Here is a 23,105-nt window from a genome sequence, read left to right as displayed (position 1 = left end):
GTCGCGGAATGATGAACTAATCGGTAGCCTAACTGACGTGGTGACGAACAAACTGGAACTATGGGGGACTGGGCCGATGAACACATAAGTTCTCTGATGACCTTCTGCATGAAATAAATTTTCAGTTAATCTCTGGGACAAAAAAAATAAAGGCAATCAAAATACAAGTGGGATTGTCGTCCCTTCACAGAGGGCAACCTCTCTAGTGCAGCTAATTTCAATGTTCATTCGAAAGTTGATTTGGTGACTAGAGAAAAAGGGTAAGGCTGAAAAACAGAGATGAGAGATTACGGAAAAAACACCACTCACATCTTGAATTGGCTGCGGATAGCTGGTTACCACAAGATTAGCCTTTGTGCTGACTGACTCGGAGGTTGATGTTTGGGTATTCAGGTCAACCTGTAATGAAAAGCACTCCGGTTTCACAGTGTGAACGAGTCTGAGGACACTATGCCAATCAGCTTCACAGGTCAAAAGTTCAGTGAACCAATGAAAAAACGAAAATCAGATAATAGCGTGTAAGGCGAACAACCCACACGTTGTTACAGTCACCGGGAACAAAGCATTCGCAAATAATCGTGTTTATTTGCAAGGGCTACTTGGCACCGTGCGTGTGCTCAACCTGAGCTCATATACGACATTGAGCCACTGATCTTCAAGAGTGTAGTGCACATCACACCACACGACACAGTGGCACTTGGCTCCGTGAGTGACAAGTCCTTAGGGGACTGACCTACCGTCTAATTTACAATCGACCGAGTGCTGACTTATAAACTCCGCGTCAAGTTACACAGAAACCTGTCATATTTCTGAAAATAGCCTCAGAAGGCCCAAAACCTACTGAGACCGACGAATCCCCACCGAAACCGCAGTGGGAAAGCTGTCAAACATTCGGGCTAGAAAAATCAGCAACCGATTGGACGTTCAAGTAGCTAAGCGATTCGGGAACGGCAGACGGTTATGAGTGTTCACCTAACGTCAATCGGACAGTCTGGATTCAAGGTCGAAAGTGAGCTTTAACTACCGCGATACCCCTTGTAATTTTTGCGCTCATCAGCTCGCAATGAGGCCGTTATTTACAACAGAATTCATGAATGCAGCTTGCTGTGCATGTGTGTATTCGCGATATGTTACCCAGTTACAGGTGATAATCTTTATTGTCACCTTATGCCATATGATAACTACTCCGGCCGAAGGCAATCAGCGGCGCACACGGCTGAAGATACACACTAAGGATGAAACACTCGTTAAACTAGTTGGTCAGACGAAATCTACAGTTGAAAAAGGTTAATGCGCAGCGTATTACGTTACACGAACAACTAGATACACGTTAACAAGCTTCTGGAGTCTAACAGGCCTAGTTAGAAGGTGCAATGAAGGACATCCAAATCGTTGGTAAAAGGCTAATACCAGCGACAGTAGAACCTGCTTGAAGACCACGTCGAGTCAACTGAAGTTGAACAGAAAATATAGTTCTTCGGCCGAAAGCTTGCTCTATATCTTTGGAATCGAATAACTCAAGCATACACACACAAACAACTTTGAAATGGATTATAGCTCTCAGCCGGCTAGGTTTTCTAGAGTTCATGGTTTCCGCAGGCTTTCTCACTATCCTAAGATGGGGAAGGAATGACCGTTATGAGGTAATTGCAGTGCGTTGCATTGGTTTCATGGAATGAAATTCAATGCAAGCATTTAAAAACTCATAATTCCTGAAAACAGGTCAAGTACGGATAGTCATCCAGAGCAAAAATACGAGGTAGATTGATGTGCAGACAAGAGTTAGACTACCTCAGTCGAACCGTTTGTGGCGTTAACTGAAAACTAGCCGCATATCAAGTAGGATGACCGACGCTCATAGCTGCGTGAAAGTATTTCCTTCAAAAAGGAAAGATACAGTATCGTGATTGATTTCACTAGGTTTGGCGTAGAACAAACTAGAAAATGAAGTATTATTCACATGTTAACACAATCAGCGTAACCAATCAATGAACCATGAGCAGTAGCAATATCAGCAATGTGCTTACGACAATCATCATCCCACTGGTCTGCTTATAACTCTGATCTCTCTTCTTCTGTACCTCAGTGAGCCTCGAGGGAGACAGCGGAACACTGTTAAGCCTCTGCGATGCCTTCCATTTGGGATATAGAAAACCTACATCTGGTAGTTACAGAGCCGTACTAAAACGCAAAATACATCACGGAAAACTCAAACCGGTTTTTTCCAGAGCAAATCTGCTTTCCACGTGGAAAAACTTCAATCGGCTGGTGGCTGTTTGGGGCGTGGCAAGGCACGGATATTTAGTTCTGATGGAAATCTTTCTGGTTCAGTCCAATATAAAACTCTCATGAGCTTCTGAAAGGACGGCTGCGATATCCATCTGGTTAATGCACTGATGGTGCGCAAGTACCGTTTTTTTCAGCACCAGAAGGGGGAGTCTAATCCATGAGGTAAAACTCGGTGTTCCACATCGAATACAAGAATTTGTAGATGGATTTACATAGTACCGACAAAAAACCTTGAAAGTTTTCTCCATGATATCAACTTCAATTTAGGACTTTGTCTTTATTCCCGCTAATTCATTGTGGCTAAGAGAATAGCAGTCGATGGTCTGTGGTGTTCAAATTGCATTGTCCATGACGGGTCGTAGAGAGAAGGTTCATGTAGTATGGAGAGCAAGTGTGTGGTGAACAACCGAAACTGTGAACACATGGGGAGAGGGGTTCAAAGTTTGCTCACGCTGTGGACATTTTTTTGGGGTTTCGGGTGCGAATCACAATCCAGTGCATTTCAGTTACACGTTCCCGTTTCCCATGAGCAGCATGGCCGCCAAGCGGTGAACGAAGCCAAACACTTGCTAAAACGGTAATAGAAACGGTTTGTAACGCGTTCTTCAGCTATCTTATATCCAAATGGAGGGCGGTCGCATATTTCCGGCCTACGCGTGTGCTCTGTTTGAGCAGGTAACTCAACCCGGATGCGCCTTCTGCGGTTGCAAATACTCGACTGATGATGCATTGTACAACTACTGCTACTTGGAAACAGTGGAAGAGGTCGATAAAAGAACAGTTGATAACTACGGATGAAGGATGGGAACGAGGGTTACATTAGCATAATTAACGATCGCGAACATGACATGCACACTAAGTTTTTATCAACTACAATAACCGTATGGTTTTGGTAAGCTGAGGAATCCCAATCTATGGGCATATGAGACAATCAGTTGTGTGTTGCTTTGCACTATGAATTGTTTGACGTACAACGGCTGGGAACAAACGACATTAGGCTAGATAGTCTTCCTGGATGAGATCCGAGGAATCCATACATTAATGAATACAGAGAATCTGGAGCCCAGTAAAGTAGTCAAGGATGCCTATGCATCAAATCTAATGCAACTCGAGTAGATATCCGGAATTTTTCTCCCACGGAAAGTCTCAAGTAAAAAGTTAACACAGAGGCTCTACACGAGTGATTTATTGTCTACTGGTCAACCTGTTGCGTTCAGTGCGTGATTATCTTGTTCCTGTTGGTCATACCATCCGTGAACTACACTGTTGGCATCGAATCCCACCTAATTTCATTGCCGCGGAAAGGAACTGCACTGGATATGGTCCACCAATTATACAAGAACCAACCAGTAATTCTTGGAGTTAAATTCAACTGAGCAGGACGAACTGGAGGAATTTTCTACAGAAAACAATTGGTCAGCCCACCGCAGCAGCAGAAAGGGAACAACTAGTTGAATAAAATACTTTGGTTCTCTCCACAAAGACAGTGTGGATGTGCTATCTGATGTTAGTGATCAAGGTATCAACCTAGAAGGCTAAAAAAAATCCGGTCGTCGATTAAACTTCTCTGAAAAGAGGCTGCTATCCGAACTTAACAACGAAGCTTCAAATATGGAGAACAACCAACGTCAAAGGTGCTAGGACACACTATTTCCACGAGGCATGGCATGGTGCTACGGCAGCTTGAAACCCCGCGATTACAAACACACCCTATCTACAAACATGAATTAGTCAAACGATTACTTCCGTCATCCTTTGAGTACTCTGTTGTGCCAACTGTCTCCAGTAAGTGTATGTTTGTCGACAAGTGAAAGTGGCTGAACACAACACCTGCACGATATGGCACAAACAGACATACACACGACTTAATCGATGGTCCAATAAAACCTTGTATGATAAACACGCGGTGCAACCCACTGTTTATGTGGCTATTCATAAGGATATTTTTGACTGACGACATCTGGAGACTATGGTCGTACGATGGTCGTCATGTGAACGAGACCAGGGTGAAACGGTTAAAACAAGGACGTGACGGCTAATTAAGAGCTAATTTAAATCAAGTCCACCCAGGTCGATAATGGTGACAATAAAAAACGGTGGCACGACATAACTATAAGCACAAATAGTAGCGATTTCAGTGCATGCACATTTACACGGTCCATGCAAGAAAAACGAACAGAATCCCTCTTCATTTCAACTGTCTACCAAATTTCTTTTCTAAAGTCAGTGTAGCCTTTTCTGTGCTCGCCTGAAGCCAGGCTTTTTAAAAAAAAACATCCAAAGGATTTCACTCTCAAAGGCGTTCGTCATGGACCACATCCGATTGGTAAAGCCAGGTCAGGAAAGGCTATCCTTACACAACTTTGATTTCGTTGTTTGAAAGGGAGATAATCTTGCTATACAACAGAAAGAACAACTGAATTCGCGGTAACGCACTTTTGACATGTCCATCACCGCAGATTAAGGTAAGTTGCAGCCTTAAGTTATAAAACGACATGCTATACAATAAAACCGCGGGTAGCGAAAGTCCTGAAAGCCTACAGGACACGGAACCGGAAAAGTACTGGTAACATGCAAGTGCAGAAAAAATAATACATTACACAAATTTGAGTCGGTTTGAGTGAGTTAAGTGATTCACCGACTGCTGGTATTGTACGAGAATTCGAGTGTTTCGCTCGCTAAGATGCTTAGTTAGGTTCACACCTTGGATTGTTATTTTGATAGAGCATGCCTTTTGCGACGCCTGGAGGGATAGACTAGCTAGAACTTTGTCTCTTTTGAAACCAACTTGTCAGCAAGGTCAGTGAAAATTCACGTAAGATAACATAATGTGAGCAATCGCGGTATTGCTTGAGCCTTTTAGAGGATGCCCTAACACTGCACATCATGCTCAAAAACTGCTACTGATATTCGGAAGCCTACACCAGCAGCCAAAAAAATGTGACGACTTAGATGTGAACCTTAAAGGCTGAATGATGGAGTCTGAGGGATGGAGGAAAAGGTTAGTGGGAAGCGAAAGCTCAAGAAGACTGAAAAACGCCTGACATGAAAGAAGAATCACACTCCATTTTAAATGATTTGATGAAACTCTAAGAAAGGGGGTTAGTGATGCTGCGAAATATGTGTATCCCGTAGGGCACCGCTTGGTTGTTGGTCGGTTCACCAAGCTTGGCAGCTGGATTGCAAACGAGTCATCACCAACCGAGGCGGTACGATCACCCACCCCACACTGACTATGTCTACTCCACTGGTAACCAAACGTTTGCAATCCAACTTTCATATTAGACGAACAGACCAACAACCAAGTGCCCAATATGAACTTGGAGTTATTCAAACAATCCGCACATCGTTCTCGAAAGCCTCATCTCGAGAGCTAGTCCATCTGGGTGGATATATGAAGCTACTGCTCATTCCAGATGGAAGGTAGACATAAGTTTTTTGTAAACAATAAAAGACAGTCTGATTCAACAAGCCTAAAAGGCATTAAGCCAGTCTAGCTTGGATCAAGAAAATGTCACAGATGCATAAATCTAACATCCTCTCAATGTGGATCAGAAACCATTTACTGAAACGAGCAGTCAGCCATGACAGGCATCCTCGAAAAAGAAGCAGGGACACCCGGTGAAAACTAATGTTGAGTTCGGTTTGATATTGAATACAACCAGGGCAGGTTGATTAAATACTGAAGGAATCAGATTCGCGAGGATCGTGCTGGGATTGATATCTTAGGGTTACGATAAGCGTCAACAACCTGCACGGGTCGGTTGATTGGACTAGTGTTTTCCCTTAGAGCGTAGCTGCGTGAACCCCGTTTTCACCAACCAACTGACGTTTACATCGTCAGTAGAACGACTAGGTGAACGACCAGACGAAGTGTTTGACCACATACACGCATCAAACTGGACCGCGTTCGTTTGGCACATGAGATAAGTCTGATTTGCTCAGCGTGCACTCTGATGGCGGGAAACGCACTGGTCCGTTGGATGAGTACGGAAGAAGGCATGCGCTGCAAAAGATCCCTAATACGAGTATAATGCTTTGTCTTTGGTGCAAACCAGCCAGATCAGCTGCACCGGATTAGAACAACTACCAATGAAGCCCAACTGAATACAATTACAACTCAGTTAGCTTAGTCAAACGAACGTTCAAGGACATCACACAGATAGCCTTTCTTTGCTGGCACTAGAAACAGTGGGAAACGGACACTCAGGTATGCCAGTAATCTGATCAGCGTGGTGTAGAAAATGTGCCCATAAAGTCATGATAAGCCGTTCCGAATATCTCGTTACCGTTGGAGTTATCGCATAATGAAGGTTAGAGAACTGGTGAGGGAGCACTACTGACTGTGGGACCTGTGGATCCACACACAGTTTGTCGCCAAACGCTGGTTCCAGGATTCTAGTCCTGAGGAATGGTAACTACCGGGCTCGTGATTCGAGAACTTAAGAAATTCACGAATAGGGGATAAGAAAAAAGCCGGAGACGCAGCGATATTGTTTCGACCGGTGAAAGTTAGACGAATCAGTTGAACGCAGATGTTGTTCCTTGGCTTGTCTACGTGATCTTTTCCTGTTTCCGGGCAACGAGCTTCCGAAGACGATGTTATTTGTCTACATACAACGCAAGTGCATATATACGGACTGTCGGTCTTTACAAAACCCTCCCTAGAGTAGAACGACCGAGAGATTACCGTTCTCTGTGCTGGCATAAGCCATTTAGGCTGATGTACTCAAATGCCCGGATGAACGGCGAACTGACTGGAAGAGCTCTTGTTGAAAGGTGCAGGAGTGTACGTGTGAAGGGTTAATAGCAGTGCGATCCTAAAGCCAAAAGAACGAACGTTGTTATCAGTCGGCCGTAGCACGATATGGAAATCGGGAAAGGCATCACAATGCGTTGATCATAACTTGTGAATATGAGAGCCAGGGCTTTGGAGTACAAACAGTACTCTCCACAACTTACTTGAAATATGTAGAAAATCAGCCCAAACAGTGCAGGACCAAGTCCACCACATAGACCGCGAATACCTGTCACGAGGCCCTGAAAAAAAACGCCAAGGTACACTAAATGTCACAAGCTAATGTGATGCTAACGAACCAGGCAGTTACAAATTCGAGATCCGGGAAACGAATATCACGAAAACATTTTTGAGTCAACCTCTATCAGTAAATACACGGTCAACATGGGATCGAAACACCGAATATCTACCAATGAGAAGGCACGCCGATCATGATGAAGATTTAGAGGCATCTTGGCCTAGTGAAAGGCAGAGCAAAGCCACTCAAGAACTCTTCTGAACTGGGCGTTGGTCCGACTGACGTTTGCCAATAAGTCATTTCCACTTGTCCATACTTTTACCAGCTATTTTACTTGTTTCCGAATTACTTTCAGAATCCTACTTTGTGCATTTCACCAGGGTTATGCTCTACACATCAAGAAACAGTATTTCTTATAAGGCGTTTATTAAAATTTATCACGCAAACGACTGATAAGATAACCTATCGCTTGTATTTTCCAGTGTTTTATTTTCAGTTGAAATTTTCCGATGTTGGATACGAAAAGGCTCCACTATTCTGCACTGACGCAGGAATTTTGTAACTTCACATCTGGCCAGGTTTAGGATGGATACAGCTACATCGGTAACAACACAAAGAAATGTGTATCGTTTGCAAATCGCCTTTAATTCTTGATTCCAAATTTACTTTGTGAATCAAGCTAGAAAATGCCGTTCTGCAGAGTATCTCATTTTTCGGTGAACAAAAACGTACACCGAGGTGCCAAACTTATGACAAGAAAACGGAACAGTACTCCACACAAAAACGGAGATAGTCTTTGAGGCACTAAGCCCTTTTTCATTCCACAAAGTACATAACGGCACCAAACCCTTTTTCATTCCACAAAGTACATAACGGACAGGGTACGCTTTGTGGGTCCCCAATAACCGGTTCATCTTCAAAGGACAAAAAAAAATCACAGTAGTTTGTCATCGGCCTAGTTTCACTGGTCGGCACTATCAGTATCGGCCGTGACGGGACTGGGCTCTTTTCGACTTGGTCTGATTTGTTTGCCCCTGGAACGCGGTCCCTCGCGAATAGGAGTAATGTAACACTAGTACGGATTCAAAGTACCAGGCCAAGGTGATCGGTTCATTATAGGAGTAATGTCTAGTACGGATTCAAAATACCAGGCCAGGGTGATCGGTTCATTAGTGGTGAGTAAGTGATAAAAGTGAACCTACGTCCACCCACAGGTCCGCGCGAAACAGAGTAAATCAGTCGTCATCTAACATGAAGTAAGAGAGGCAAGAAAACTCGGTGGCATTTTGGTCGTAATAAAAATTCAGAGCAGAGGATTTGTACCGTAGTCTGGACTATCTCTCGTCACCACCGTTTACTTCGAACTGTTAGAGAGGGCTTGTTGCATAGTAGTTTGTACTAGCCAAGTCGGTTGACGACCACAAATTCTGAGCTTCTCTCTAAGCATTTCCTCGTACACCTTGTCTCAAAATACGAGCTCACATTAACATAATGCGTTGGTGTTTTGAACGGTCCAACAGTGCCGAAAGTGAGCACCATTCATCACATCCACTCATGTCATAGAGTGGCTGCCTCTTTAATTTGTCAATGGCTGTTTAGAACCAGATAGTAAAAAACATTAAATGCTCTGACTGTGTCAACAGTAATCCATAAAAATGCTTTGCGTTGATAAAACCCGTCTCAAATTAGTCGCATAACACAAAAACATAATGTCCGATGTTAAAAAAGGTTGCAGTCAGTGAGACACTATAGGGGCGTGAATAAAAAATGCACAAAGGTAGAAAAACTGGCAGTTGCGATCAAAGATCAACTAGCCTTAAAATTGTTCTGGTAGGGCACTACACAACCATCGCAATTGTTTTGCGGTCCACATAGGTCCCCAGCGTCTGCGTGTTTTGCCACAAAGTGAACGACAAGGACCTTACAAGTAATCTGCTTGAAAGCGAAAGTGCTTACAAGTCACACACACCTTACCCTATGAACCTTCTCTCCTTAACTTCGAGGGGCAGGTTAACACCAGAATGTGATATGAATTGCTTGGTTTGATGATAGGTGGAATTATATACTTCGTTGACCCATGAACTGTAGCTGAGTGGTGATGCTTCAGCTCCTATCTGAAAGATTACGAGTTCGAATCTCTTCAGGGATTTGTAAGGCGAGCAATGTTGATGTTGCCTAAAGGGCTGAAGCAGCCGCGTGGCTCGTTTCGGCTCTTCAGGACAAACTATGTAGGATAAAATGCAGCTTGGGAGTATATGTATGGTTTACGTATGCCATACTTAATAACTTTCAGCAATCCGCCACCACGTACAAACGGTGACGCAAGTAACTTCCTCTCTCTTGCTCGAATTTGACGCTCACGACACCGGGATATCAAAGGTGGCTGTTTCACCTATATTTTATAGTCATTACCAATACAGAAAGTCCTCCATCCCGTCATGTTCCACGTTCTTGCACGGTGCACAAGAAACACATTTTGATCCGTGAAAGCAGAGTCGCTGTGTTTACGCACTGTGTGTTCGTGTCACACGAAATACACACATCAAAGAATAAACTGGCTTTGACCCAATCATCGGTTGCTACGCTGAGCAAGCAAAACTGTACGTAAAGATAGAAGTGACCCTAACTGAACCAAAATGTCAAAATAAAACTTGAAACGAATGGACTGTGGAAACCTACCTGAGCTACGCCCTGCTGATCAGCTGCGGCATGTTTTGAGACAAAAGCGCTCAGAGCTGGATAAGTAACCGTTCCCATAGCAGCAACCAGACCGGCAGTCCACAAGAGCAGCGGTTGTGTGGCGAACCCATATAGCGTGAGCTGAATGGCCTCAAACACTAGACCGATAATAATTGCTTGTTTGGGCCCCATACATGTATTCAGCAGTCCGAGAATAACCGTCTGAAAGGTGACGCATCAGAAAGTAGTTAGACCGAATGAGTGCGAAAATCAGATCATCAAGGCTCATTGGCACTAGAATGATGGAAAATCTAGGAGAAACAGACAATAAGCAGTCCACACGGACGTCATATTCGAAATCATGGCAAGACAAAATAAATTCCAAGAGCATTTAAAGACAACCATTGAGCACCATACATCTTGATTTCAAATAACACAGCAAAACCTATGAAGAGAACGACCGGAATCGACCGTTCCAGAGGGATGGATACCGTTCAGGATGTTGAACTCCGACGATCGGTTCTTAATTCAAATGTATCTCGATAAAAAAATCAACGTACTTGATGAATTAATGACAAGTTTACTCTTGCTGCTACCACCAAAAATGCGAGAACCCAGCCTACGTCGGCCACAAGGGAAAGCTGACGGAACAGGTTGAAGGCGGTGGCTTTGGCAGGTTGGGAACTGTAGCGGGGTTTTACTGTATACACTGCTCACTCAATCTGACGACCCTCTCTGTACCGATTTCTTCTCCAAATTTAATGCGTATTTGTGCATAACGATCACAAATGATACGCTATGCTCCTAGCTTATCATGACTCCCTCTCTGACAAAACCGAAATCACTTGGACTTGGAATTACTGGAAAACTGAAAGTGGGGAACTGGTGGAATAATGCACTACTCGTAAAGATGCTGACAGCCCATGACCGGTTTCACCCTTTTGGAGCCTTGGAGTTTTCACTAACTTAGGTTCCACTTGAAAACCAAATTGTACACAACTGACGAAACACACTCATATGTAATTTACTTTAGTTTCAACGAGTTGCTACCTTAAACGAGAGATATGATTGCGTCTCTCGTTAACATGAATGTAGTGAGAAATGGAAGTAGTTTGTCAATTGAGTTGTACTACTTCAGCGTCAAATACTTTGGTGCGTCTTTGTGAGCTACATTCGACCTTACAGTAACACGTATGGAGCAACCCAGACGTCTGTTACTTGACAGACGAAAATAGACCGTCGGATTTAACCAGGTCGCCGTCAAAAATGTCTTCGGAACAGTAGGCATGTTTGTGCAGCAGGACAGAGGAAACCTCAGAGATGGTTACGAGATTACAATGTTAGGTGAAGCGGTCTTGGCAATCAAGGGCTATTTTCGCCATTCCATCAGCACTTAAGCAGTTGCTCAAGCAAAGGTGGTTGTTCACAATGCCAATTGGCTGAGAAAGCGACTGTGTGGGTGTGCCTCGCGTTTTTACAGTACCGATAAACATAAGCTCGTTTACCTTTGTCTGAACGTAGACCCTACCTTATTTCTGTCGCCCAAACATTGAATGATCCTCCTTTGGCTTTTGTGCTATATCCTCAGGTATTCAAACACACCACAGGCCTCCCCTTACAAGGTGTCCGTTTTCGTCACACAGGAAATCTCAGCTCCCCCATCAGAAATACCCAAATTTAGAACAATATCCCTTCGCTGTTTTCCCAACACCTACCTCAGATTAACAGTCGCTTGTGAAAATATTTTCAACCGTCAGACTATGGTTACACATCCTGCAACTTCCTCTGATACACATTTGTGAAAGAAGGTTCAAAGTTTTCACTCGTGAAACAAAAAAACATATCTTATTCAGGTGACTTGTCACGAGTTAGACATTACATATCAGTACTTAGTATGTATGTAATCCGGCGTGCCACGCGCACACTGGTAGTGATAAACCGTGCTTTCACATCCTACGAGTAATCTTTACAGTCGAGTACAAACTGAGATGAAGGAGGTTGCTATTAGTAGGAGTGCAAGCAGACGGAAGTATTGCGTTCCATTCACCCCCAGTGAAATGTCTTCGATATGGCTATTGTCACCTGTAGGCTAACTTTGTCGTCCACGTGATCTTAACAGTAGGTGAAGGCTAATCGGATGTTGGTACTACGAACGGAACCGAAATTGACAGACAAGGAGGCTGTTGGTATAATAACTACCCCAATGAGAACCTTGGTTAGAAAATGTGGGTAGGCAATTCATTTTGAAAGAGAACCAAATATGAGCAGAAAATCCAGCGTCAGAAAAAACATGCAACGACAGATTCCTATGGATTGTTTCCTCATGATGGGGGCAAAAGATACAGCAAGGCTATCGAAAAACATTTGGAAACAGGCCAAAAGTTGAAATTGTTTTGTGTGAAGAAATCCACTACAGTGCAGTGTACTCCTAGATCGGGGACACTATAAGCCTAGCTTGGCCCCAAATTATGTCTGATGATAACCCTTATGCCAAGATGGTTCAGTGTTTAGAGCGCGAATTTACTGACCAGAAGGTTCGTGGTTCGAACCCGACCTCTGCACCTCGACTTCCTTTATCTAGGCTCGGGAAACCTGGCAGTATCTCAGCCCTCGTGCTTCCTCCAGGTGGAATGGCAGCTAGGCACCGAAAGGGTGTTACAACTGGACGATTATCTTTATCTTTAATTTTTGCCATAAAATTTAATCATAAAGTCTGCTTCTGCACCTGCGGTACACTAGCTGTTCCTTATCCACAATTCTCTCGAAATACCACAAACAAGGGGTTAACGCGCTAAAACAAGAACCAACAGCTGTTCATATCGATTCCTTTCAGAGTATGTGAATGGCTTAGCCTAAAAGGCGCCAAGAGTCAAACAGTCCAAAGCTGAGAACCTAGCACACTATATTCGCTTTTGGTAGATTGGTTGTCAGTTGACCTAATGTAAACTAACTGGCAGTAATGAGCCTATCTACGATGATCCATTCGTGACTGACTTATCGCTAATGATCGGACTTTCAGTCACCATACACTTGTTGTGATATAACTGAAAGGAGGGGAGAGTGGTGGGAACAAGTTCTGAAACAAGTATCCACACTCAATAATGGTTGTCCTCGCAGTTAGTTGTGACATTTATATATTGATAGTGTTACTATTGAGAGTTGCCAGTGGAGGGGAAGATAGAGCACTGAACCAATGGCAAATTCTATTATCCCTCACTCTAAGAAGACAACGGCTTTTGATACACCGTTATATCCCCAGTCCTAAAAAGACAGTATGGACAAACGTCCAGCTTCGCCAACATCGAAGGAACGCGATACAGGTCTTGGGTAGGCGACTCACTGATGACAAGAGGGTTCCAACAGAGATGTCGAAAGCATTAATTCAGGGTTATCCGACCTACAGGTTTGACTAACCAACTCGCTTTGGTTGATTGGGGTCATACCTTTAGATACGTTGAGGCTGCCGTGAGTCAGTGAGCGGGCTTAGGCGACTGACAGTACATTTCAGATGGAGATGCTTGGGTACAAAGCAGCCACTGAGATTGTCATTTTCGACGCACGGTTACATCGAGTAAAGTTAGATCAAACGGGTGCAACATGCAGTAGCAGTAGCTGGTGTCTGAATGACTCGCCCGAAATAAACTTAGTTCGCATTTGTTTACCGACAGAGCATCTGGTTAGAGCTGAGCACCAGCGACGCTTTTACACTGTAGTCGTGATGCACGTCTATTCTGTTAGAGAAGACACTACACAGACAAGAGACCGCTTCTGTAATCTTCTGTTTAAGTTACGTTAAGGTTCACTGTTCAATAAGTGGTGAAATGCGTGCATCTAGCGGAAATTACCGTATCCCACTTCGGGAGGATAGTCAACGCTATTAAACGAGGGATATAGGTGTCCTCAACATAGTACATCCGGTTTACCATAACGTTGAGGAATACAGTGAGTAGATGTATGCACATAACAGAAAGAGGAGGAAAACTGTCCGATACGTACCTGAGAAATGCAAGAAAGTATTCCTACAACGGCGATAAAGAGGGCCACGCTTTCTTCGCTAAAACCGAGGACCTGGAGAATGGACAAATGAAGACAGAGTGTAGAGATACGTAGGATGGCCTATTTAAAAAGAACAACTTGGAAGTACCGACCGTGATAGTAATTTTCCGGATCAAACTTGGAACAGCACATTCGGTCCCCAAACACCCAGCTGACACTGGTTCCATACCCGATTAATTGTTTGCTTCATCAGTTGTAGTACTGCGTGCCAACAGTCAGCCATCGCAAAGTTCCATCACTCAGGTGAACATAGAATCAATTAGAGTACACAAACAACAACAACAAAGTTCGGATGCGCAATAAGCCTACTGATTGACAACTACCTGAATCATTGCAACCAGCATGTCTTGAATCTAGGTTTTCTGCGTTATCACAATGTGCACAACCGACGGTTGTCGTTTGAAGTATTTATCATGAAAATTATTATGAGAAAAAAAGCTTATGAGATTGTTTACAAGCTACTGACACAAACAAACATACAAACAGGTTTGCAATGGCAAGATGGAGACTTGGCTTCCACCGAATAACAAAGTCGACGAAAAGAAGCGCTCATACAAACCCGCAAATGCGCAAACTTACCAGTCGCAAATAGACGAAAAAACAGGAATACTGTCCGGCCTCCGGAAGATAGGAGAAAAACGTGGTGATGCACACCATCAATACCAGGTAATCGTTGGTCACCTTTCGTAATGCCTGGAAATGTAATAGCAGCTCAATGAGGGGAACTGTGGAAAACAGTTGCAAATTCGAAACGAACACGATGAACAAAAGACATTTGAGCTTATTCAATTTTTCAACACCTCATCCAGAAGCCTACCATCATGACAATCACAATAGGATTCGGCAAGAAATAAATTGAAAACGCGGCCTCTAAACATCAGCAGCGGAAACTGCTACGGGGCTGTTGAAACGGAATTGTTTCAAAGTGCGACAAGAACCGATGTGCACAACGAATAAAGCAAGGGTGGGAGGGCAGGGTGTGACAACAGCTGTTTCATTCTGCTAACAAGTTTAACAAAATAAAGATGAGGAAAACATTTACTTCCAAACATACGGATGGATGCAACTTCAGTAAAATCGTTCGGCTGTAGCATCCTTTTAGTGCCTAGCTGCCATGCCACCCGAAGGAAGCACGAGGGCTGTAATACTGCCAGGTTGCCCAAGTCTAGAAAGGGGAAGTCGAGAGGCAGAGGTCGGGTTCGAATCACGGACCTTCCGGTCAGCAAAATCGCGCTCTAACCACTGAATCGCCTCGCCTCCATACAGCTTCAGTGCAACATGGGAGTGAATATCGAATGGTTATCTGAAGGGTAGTTGAGTTGCTACCACATTGTGATTCTATCAAATGCTTGACGATCGACGTCTTCGGTACCCAAATGACTGACACATTTAGTCAACGACGCAAATACCCAACTACTAGTAGAGTTAGCTACTTTTCAGCTTTACCCAAATACGTGCTTCTGCAAGTATAGTTGTGTTTGTAGACAGTGTGAATTGATCAGACTAGGTGGTATATCCTTTTTAGGCGGCAGTGGCATGCGTGTAGTTTTGACTAAGCATATTGGGCCAACGACAGCGTGAACGAACGTTCTACGACGCTATTCGAACGCCGACTGATTTTGTTTGGTAAGTCGTCACCTTGGAATGCCAGCTTAATGTATGGTATCCCTTGGTGCTACAAAGAAGCCCCCACCCCCGCAGAAATGACTGGATTAGAATATCTTCTGCTGAGTGCATCGAAATGTGCTGTTTCGTTTGGGACAATTACTGACGAACCATAATCCTCTCCCAAAAGTCCCTGAGCAACATTCAATAAACACGTGTAAAAGGGGCCAACAGCACGGAACATGTGTAGCTTACTGGGACGAAGCTTCTAAAGTTTGCGAAATCAGCAGTCCTCAGTTTAAGATGAACCTTCCTGCTTGTTGTTCTCGGCACGTCAATACGCCAAGAAATGCCCGTTTGTTACACACTTCATACTTAACAGCAAGAAATACGTTTCGTGCGTTCAGATTCTTTCACATATATTCTACTTGAGCCTTGTTTTCGCCAACGACAACATGACATTTGTAGCAGCATAATTTGTTGATTTCATTGTTAATCTGTTCGCCAAATCGGCCAACATACAGACTTAATGGACTACCCATTACCACATCATCCGTTTGAACGGTTTTCCGTCAAATAGGAGCTGGCTGTTCTTAGTACACATTACCGGAAGAGTACTCAAAACATCTTCGGAAAATGGAATGAGGTCAGTCTGTAGTCTCAATGAAAGCGAGAGAAGTAAAGCGAGACTGGACTTCCAAGGAAGCTAGTTGCTTCCCAGAAGTAGTCTTTGTTCCTCCAACAACTCGAAAGCTGTGGCATGAGACATCATTCCTCATGAGCACAATAATGTCTACAGGCCATCTTGCAAGATTATGTTGCGGTTTCATCAACCTGAGACTGTATGGGGCGCATAGGAGTGCCAGTCTAGTGTAATTTAGGAAACCTGTCCAATCGTGCACAGTGTGTACCTTTGGTGTTCGGGGCAACGAAGTTTTGGCTTGAGAGGGACTTGAGTGTTTCATATGCGTTTCTTTACTTTGTCCGACTCATTTCTTACTGGGATGCAGTGTAAACTCTGTGCCGCCGTTCAAAAGTGCATTTATTTTTTATACACTGCTCCTTGTGTTCTTTGTCAAAACAGAATTATCAGGACTTTGTTACAACGTCCCTTGGTCAACAAAGCTACGTTGTATAATTAGTAAAGTACAGTGCTGAAATGATAGAACACCTTCGGACGGCACTTTTATGTCCTTCAGTTGAAGGTGTTCAAACTGGGCTACCGTACGCCTAGTTTTTGGGTTACAACGTCGAATTCCGAGAAATAAGCTTTTTAATAGTACTGTCAACAAAAGAATTTAATTATCAATAATTGCGAACTTCATTCGAGTGATTTCAGCTAAATCTGGGAATCAACCTTAACCCATAGTTCAAAAAGTCAGCGTGTTGTTTTCGTTGCTTTACGAGCTACTCGAGAGTAACCATAGGATTGACTCCCCTGCTGGTGCCAGAATCAAAATAAGATTACCCCTCTTCATCACCAGGATGGAAGTGGCTAAGGTCTATGGGCAACATCTACATGTATTTTCAATCATCATAGTCTCAGAGCAGTACGGTAAACAATTGGTGGATTTACTGGTGGGCAACGACATCCCCGAGGAATAATCCACTGAAGAGCCCTTGACCGGAAAAACAAGCCTCCGAAATCCTCATTCAACCTGGTGACCATTCCCTCTAACGCATTTGTTGTAAGTATTAGTCAACGAACAGATTCAGCCCTGATTAAGTCGGCTAGGTGTAAGTCTCATCCGCCTTAAGGCTGTCAGCCTAGTAGCGTGTTCAGTTGACCTGACGAAGTTTTTGTGTCCAAAGCAAAACGTTGCCCAGCAATAAATCCACCGATTATTTACTAAACCTCCTTGAAACGATCTACATGCGTTGTTACAAAGTGGATGACGGGTGGAATTTTAGGAGTTATATGGCTGTCAAAAGGTGTTCGCGTTTAGAATGACGACTGGAGGAATATGTGAAGTGAGTTTCTGTTCGGGAGCAAACTACTGGATCGTAGAATTGAACCACGAAACAACCCCCACCCCTGAATTAATCCGAAGATGTCACACTTACGATTCTCTCGGCGGATTGTAGAACTCAGTTTCAGATGAGGAATAAACATTTGCAACGCTGTCCGGTATTATATGTATAGTTCAAAAAAACCTCCTACTGGAAGAGAGGAACCTTGGTTTTTTGTTAACGATTCCGACCTGTAGGTGTGCGTGTCCATTGACCCCATTGATCATGGCATTCTGATTCTTTCTCCAAAAACTGACCGAAAAGTTCATCACATCTGCGGATCCCAGACAGTAGGAGAAGGGTGTTGATCATTGGATAATGTGGGTTTATTTAAAACCATGACTTCATCAGTCAGCTGAGGAATCATCGTTGCGGGAATCAGCATAAAGATAATCGCACTCAAAAATGGATGTCGTGCAGTTATACTTTGCATCCAACTTCTTCATTGCTAGAGGGGATGTGGGGGTCGAAAACATGTTATTCCCTGCTTACCTCAGGGACTGTGATCCGCTGACAAAGGATTGTCATTGAAGTCGGTTGCCAGAGGTAACAAGCTCATTATTTTACTAACCAGGCCTATTTATGGTATCGGCTTGGTCACAAGCCGTTTGCATTAGGAACACATAAAAGTTTTCTTTAAAAGACTATTCTTCTTGCACCGCACGCTCGGACTTTTTATGCTCTTGGCGACTGGCTCCAATGTAAATGCGTTGAAAACATTGTGGCTGGTGCCAACTTCTTCGTTTTTAAGGCTGATGTGGGTTTACAAACCGGTTAGCACAAGGTTACATTTCGTTCCGCATCCGGCAAATTTAATCAAGACTTTACTGGTGTTAGGACGTTTTCCAAGGAGAATCGATAAGCATGGGCCCTAAAAATGTGTATAAAATTCTTAAGAAATATCTCGGTCGATTCTGCAATCAGTAAGCAGGTTGACCACTCCGACGATTGCCAGGATTTCACGCAGAAAATCTTATCAGCTGAGAGTGACTATGAACAACCGCCGATGCACCAGTACGTCGCACTCCCTAAAGACGCACTGGTAATGTCACCTCAATTGATGATGACATGTTTGCAAGTAGTATCTAGGCCAGCGGACAAACCAACGGCAGTCTATGCTACGTGAGCTACCAACATCTTCTGAGGCTCTATTCATTCCTATACCGGTTCCATGTACCGCATTTAGACTCACTACTTACATGTGGGTAAGTCAACTCAACTCTGGGGTGGAAAACTATTACACATCAGACATTATTAGACTGTTAGACAATTCACCATGGATCGCTTTTTGCCCCTCCAAGAATGCATTTTTTATCACCACTGAAAAACACTTTCTTTCGTTCCTGACCTCGTAAGGTGTGATCTACTGTGCACCCAGATCAACCAAGAGAGCCTCACCGTGTTCACGCGTTTTCGTCGTGGATTATCTTACAGCATCCGTTTAACATACTCAACCCTTAAATATACGGTGGTAAGCTGTTTTATGCTGGCCTGGTGATTCATAAACACCAGTGGTGTTCGGCCTTCACAACCTTATGCGGTCCGTGATAAACCACTTGTTTATAATGGCCCACTCAAGCAGATTAGCCATGAAAGGGTTGACCAGAATTTCCCCTCAAGCTGCGACGCATATGCTGCATATTCTGGCGTTCTTATAGGCCCGCAAAACTCCCCTAACCATCAACGATAGCGAAGATTAGAGTACTATCCTTTAGTTGACACAAATGAAATGCTGTGCCACACATAATGATAACCAGTGAAACAGCGTGAATCGAGCTCTTGATAATCCTAGTGCAGCTGTGAGACCGTTAACGACTGGGTCTATGAAATCTCCTTCATGGCGTTTCGAAACCTCTTTAGAAGTTCCTTGTATAAAAGATAAAATTTCCGGTAGATTCAATGAGTAGCTACTTAGAATAGTATGTGCTCAAGATCTGAATGTGCTGAAATGTTCCTGAAAACTGACAAAAACAAGTAGCGTTCCGCACACTACACAGTGATTTCTATCTGAAAGGGAACTGTCGTACTGACGAGAGTGGGAAAACTCGGGACAACAGTGTTGGAATAGGTTGACAAGCTTTGATCAATGTACTTCAACAAAGCCGGTGATCTGATGCAAAGCAAGACACGATTTCTTTTTTATTAATGTTTCCATAGATGGTATGCATACATGTTATGCGTACACACAACCGTTTTTTTGTTGAAAGCGAATTCGTAAGGTTGAGCATGCGGTTTGTGAATGACTAGAGTGTTTCATTTACAATCACCTTTTTTATCCGGCCGAATTCTCTTTAGTTTAATACCAATCCCAGTCTTGCCCTTCGATACCCAAAACCCATGGGAATGGGAAATGAATGACCTCTACGGTATTTTCACACCGTGTTTGAGAAGAGCGTAGTCACTAAAACACTGCACAACCTTCATGATTCATCTTAGCATAGGTCACCTGCTCATATCCAAACTCCTGCCAAGTAAAATAATTAAAAAATAAGCCTCATTGGATTAAACATATTGTGGTTCCATATAGTTGATTTCAACGTCTGCTGTTTCAAGCTAGTAAACGGGCTTCTCTTGTTCGTTCTTTGCTTTCGATCGACGTACCTTGTGACGCGGAAACATGCACAAAAGACCCAAGTTCGACCATATGCCTCGAAGCTCCAGGGAACAACCCAGAACTCCCGTACGTTGGCCTTCGCATGTCTGGTGATCACGATGCAATGGCTTTGGCTCAGGGCTAAGACACATATGCACACTAATTTACTTTTGACAGGGACTCAACTGGAACCCGGATGCTCTTGGGAAAATCATAAACGAGAGATTCAGCCTGGTCCCAGGTGAGTACCCGTTAAAAGCAAATCGTTATGAAAGTGAGTGCATCAGTCGAACTAGGCGACTACCTTGTTATGTGCACGCCGATTAGAATAATCCCTGAAAAGCATAATGCCATCGATCAAGAGGCTTAACTTGTGCACATTTGCTTCACAGCTACCAAGTCGGAAGTCACATAAGAATAAAATAAAGATAAGACATACCTGCCTGTTGCGCTCTGGAACAGATGTCTCAATGGGACGTAAAAGCCTAAGCAGGTCTTACAGCTTTAGCGATAGAGGTTCGAACCCTGAATGAAAAAGTATCTCAAATATCTTTTGGTCAACAGTAAAAGTTTATTTCAATAGAAGTAAACGAGACGCACTACAGAGGAACACGCCCGAGGTTCCATCCAAAGAAAAACCTACCGCGAATGGGTCCACCCTATCCCAAGACAGTTTCCCGCTGCCAGCGCTACCACTTCGACCGGTGATGGAACACAAATGGCTCGCACGCACCTTCTCCGGCAAAGATTCCGGGACACACGCAAGGATGAAAAAGATGTCCAAGAAGGCAATGGCAGTTGCCAGGGCCACTACCAAATCCTCACTGAAAATTCGACCAAGGTAGGCTCCGATTGCAGGAGAAGTGACGAGGCTGGCGGCAAAGGTGGCCGAAACCTTTTGAAAGGAAAAAACAATGTATATGGAAATGTGTAGAGCAGCATGTGTTAAACACTGAAGGCAGGCTATCGATGATGATGACGATGGAAATGTGGCGGATACTGAGGGGGATCGGGAGAGCTTGTCTAGTCATAGGTAAGAGTAATGTTGTGTCTAAAGTTGCACTCCGTCATTTACCAAATGTGCTCATACTGACGTTAATAATACAACTTCGTGTTCTGCAGCATGCTCCACAGCAGTGAACAAAGTCCCATTCAAGGGAGTTCGGGAGCACTGCAGCGCTGTCGATAAACCGTCTGAAGTCAAGTTGGAATCATTTGTACTGAGGACCAGCAGAATCCATCATGGGCCTTTCCATATGAGAATCAATTCTATTTTCAACCGGACAACCAACAGTGACAGTTGCCCACATGTGTGAATTTTCATACTTTGTAAACATGCGACTAGGTCAAGATCTCACCCATCAACTAGTAACCTGAAAACTTACAGGCACGAAAAGCATTCGAAGTGAGGAGGCAGTAAGATAATCTGCGTCGTCCTGACCCAAAGGGAACTATGTCTTTCGTATACTTAATATTTGTAGGTACACGTTTCGGTAGAACTTCGACTCCACAGGAGTAGGCAGGGCACACAGATAACAAAGTCCAAGTCAAGAAGTGAAATGGAGCAGTCCTGCCAGACGGCAACAGATTTGCGGAAAGGGTTTGTACGACTTTGAAAGCTGGCGTACAATCGTTTTGGTAAAGTTGAGAGGTTAGGCAGGGATGCTTCGGTCGTTACACATTGCTATAGTACACTATGGTCTACGGAAGCCTTTAGACAGAAGCGACGACTATGACTGATCACTGAAAGAAGTAATGCTGTTCCAGCATCTGTGAATATAACTTTGTGGAGGCAACATTAAGAGTGCCTCTCAGGAATCTGGAACTCCTGTTCCGGGGGTAACCCGTGCCGGAAAATATCATAGAGCACAATGGATTTTAGGGGCACCGGACGGATGCCACCATGGTTTCCTTAAGAATTATCACTTACTTCTTGAAACTGGAAGTTGATAAACTCTACTCAGTGGGTTATCTACCTTCACTCTATGCAGCCTGAATGTCATTATAGCTCCGTCCGCTCCGGGACTGGTGCATGGAGTGCTTGAGAGGCGGTATCCTATATTTTAACTGGGTTTCCGACGGGAATCTGGTATGCACCGTTCACTGAATTGAATGCTGCAGGCAACGAGTCGAACTGCTCTTTGAAGTGTCTATCTTACCATCTGAGATGGCGTTGTTGTGAATAGCTTGGGGATCCATCATTGCCAAACAACCGTTTCGTCGACGTCCGGTGACTACTGATCAAGTGGTTGGGAAAAGCGGAGAAATAAACGATTGTCCGTTCTTGCCCTGACACTCATAAGCCTCGGCGGTAACTGGTATTTGAAATCGCCGGTCAGCATCATCTACATATTCGATGGCAATAATTGCACGTAATACGATACATGTAGACTACATGAGAGTCATACATTGCGAATCAATTGGCTTATCAAACCAAATGTACTGCTGAAAGAATGAGCAAAGATAACACATAACAACGGAAATGAAGTGGGGAAACTCACCAACCCATAGCCCCAACTTCTGTCTTCCTCAGTTGTGATATCGGCGACATAAGCAAGAACAACTGAGAAGGTAACAGCGAATATTCCCGATATACTAATCATTGTAAAGTACCACCAATGACTGATTTTCATCAGTGGAATTGGAGAACAGGTGAATGTGACGGTTAAAAGGAGAAACGGTTTTCTCCCAATAGCATCAGAAAGCGCACCCAACAGAGGTGCACTTAAAAACGACAGGAACCCCTTCACCCCTTGAATTATCCCATTCATGAGGAAGGTATGTTTCGGAAATGTCTCATCAAGAACCTGTAATTAATGTCATGATTAAGCGTAAAA

General features: G+C 43.7%; 1 protein-coding gene across 1 annotated transcript in view; it reads right to left on the bottom strand.

Moving 5' to 3' along the window:
- T265_09195 (hypothetical protein) overlaps positions 1-23,105 on the bottom strand; it is a gene marked incomplete at both ends in the record, with an annotated part of 29,670 nt that overhangs the window by 6,370 nt on the left and 195 nt on the right. The window contains 7 exons of the mRNA XM_009175207.1: positions 310-399; positions 7,252-7,329; positions 10,005-10,226; positions 14,001-14,072; positions 14,640-14,753; positions 20,912-21,163; positions 22,770-23,075. Coding sequence (XP_009173471.1) covers positions 310-399; positions 7,252-7,329; positions 10,005-10,226; positions 14,001-14,072; positions 14,640-14,753; positions 20,912-21,163; positions 22,770-23,075 — 1,134 coding nt within the window. The remainder of the gene's footprint in view (positions 1-309; positions 400-7,251; positions 7,330-10,004; positions 10,227-14,000; positions 14,073-14,639; positions 14,754-20,911; positions 21,164-22,769; positions 23,076-23,105) is intronic.

The sequence above is a fragment of the Opisthorchis viverrini genome (assembly GCF_000715545.1).
Source record: "Opisthorchis viverrini unplaced genomic scaffold opera_v5_260, whole genome shotgun sequence".
Classification (NCBI taxonomy): Eukaryota; Metazoa; Platyhelminthes; class Trematoda; order Opisthorchiida; family Opisthorchiidae; genus Opisthorchis; species Opisthorchis viverrini.
Note: the sequence above shows the minus strand (reverse complement) of the source record. Positions and strands in the feature narration are given on the sequence as shown.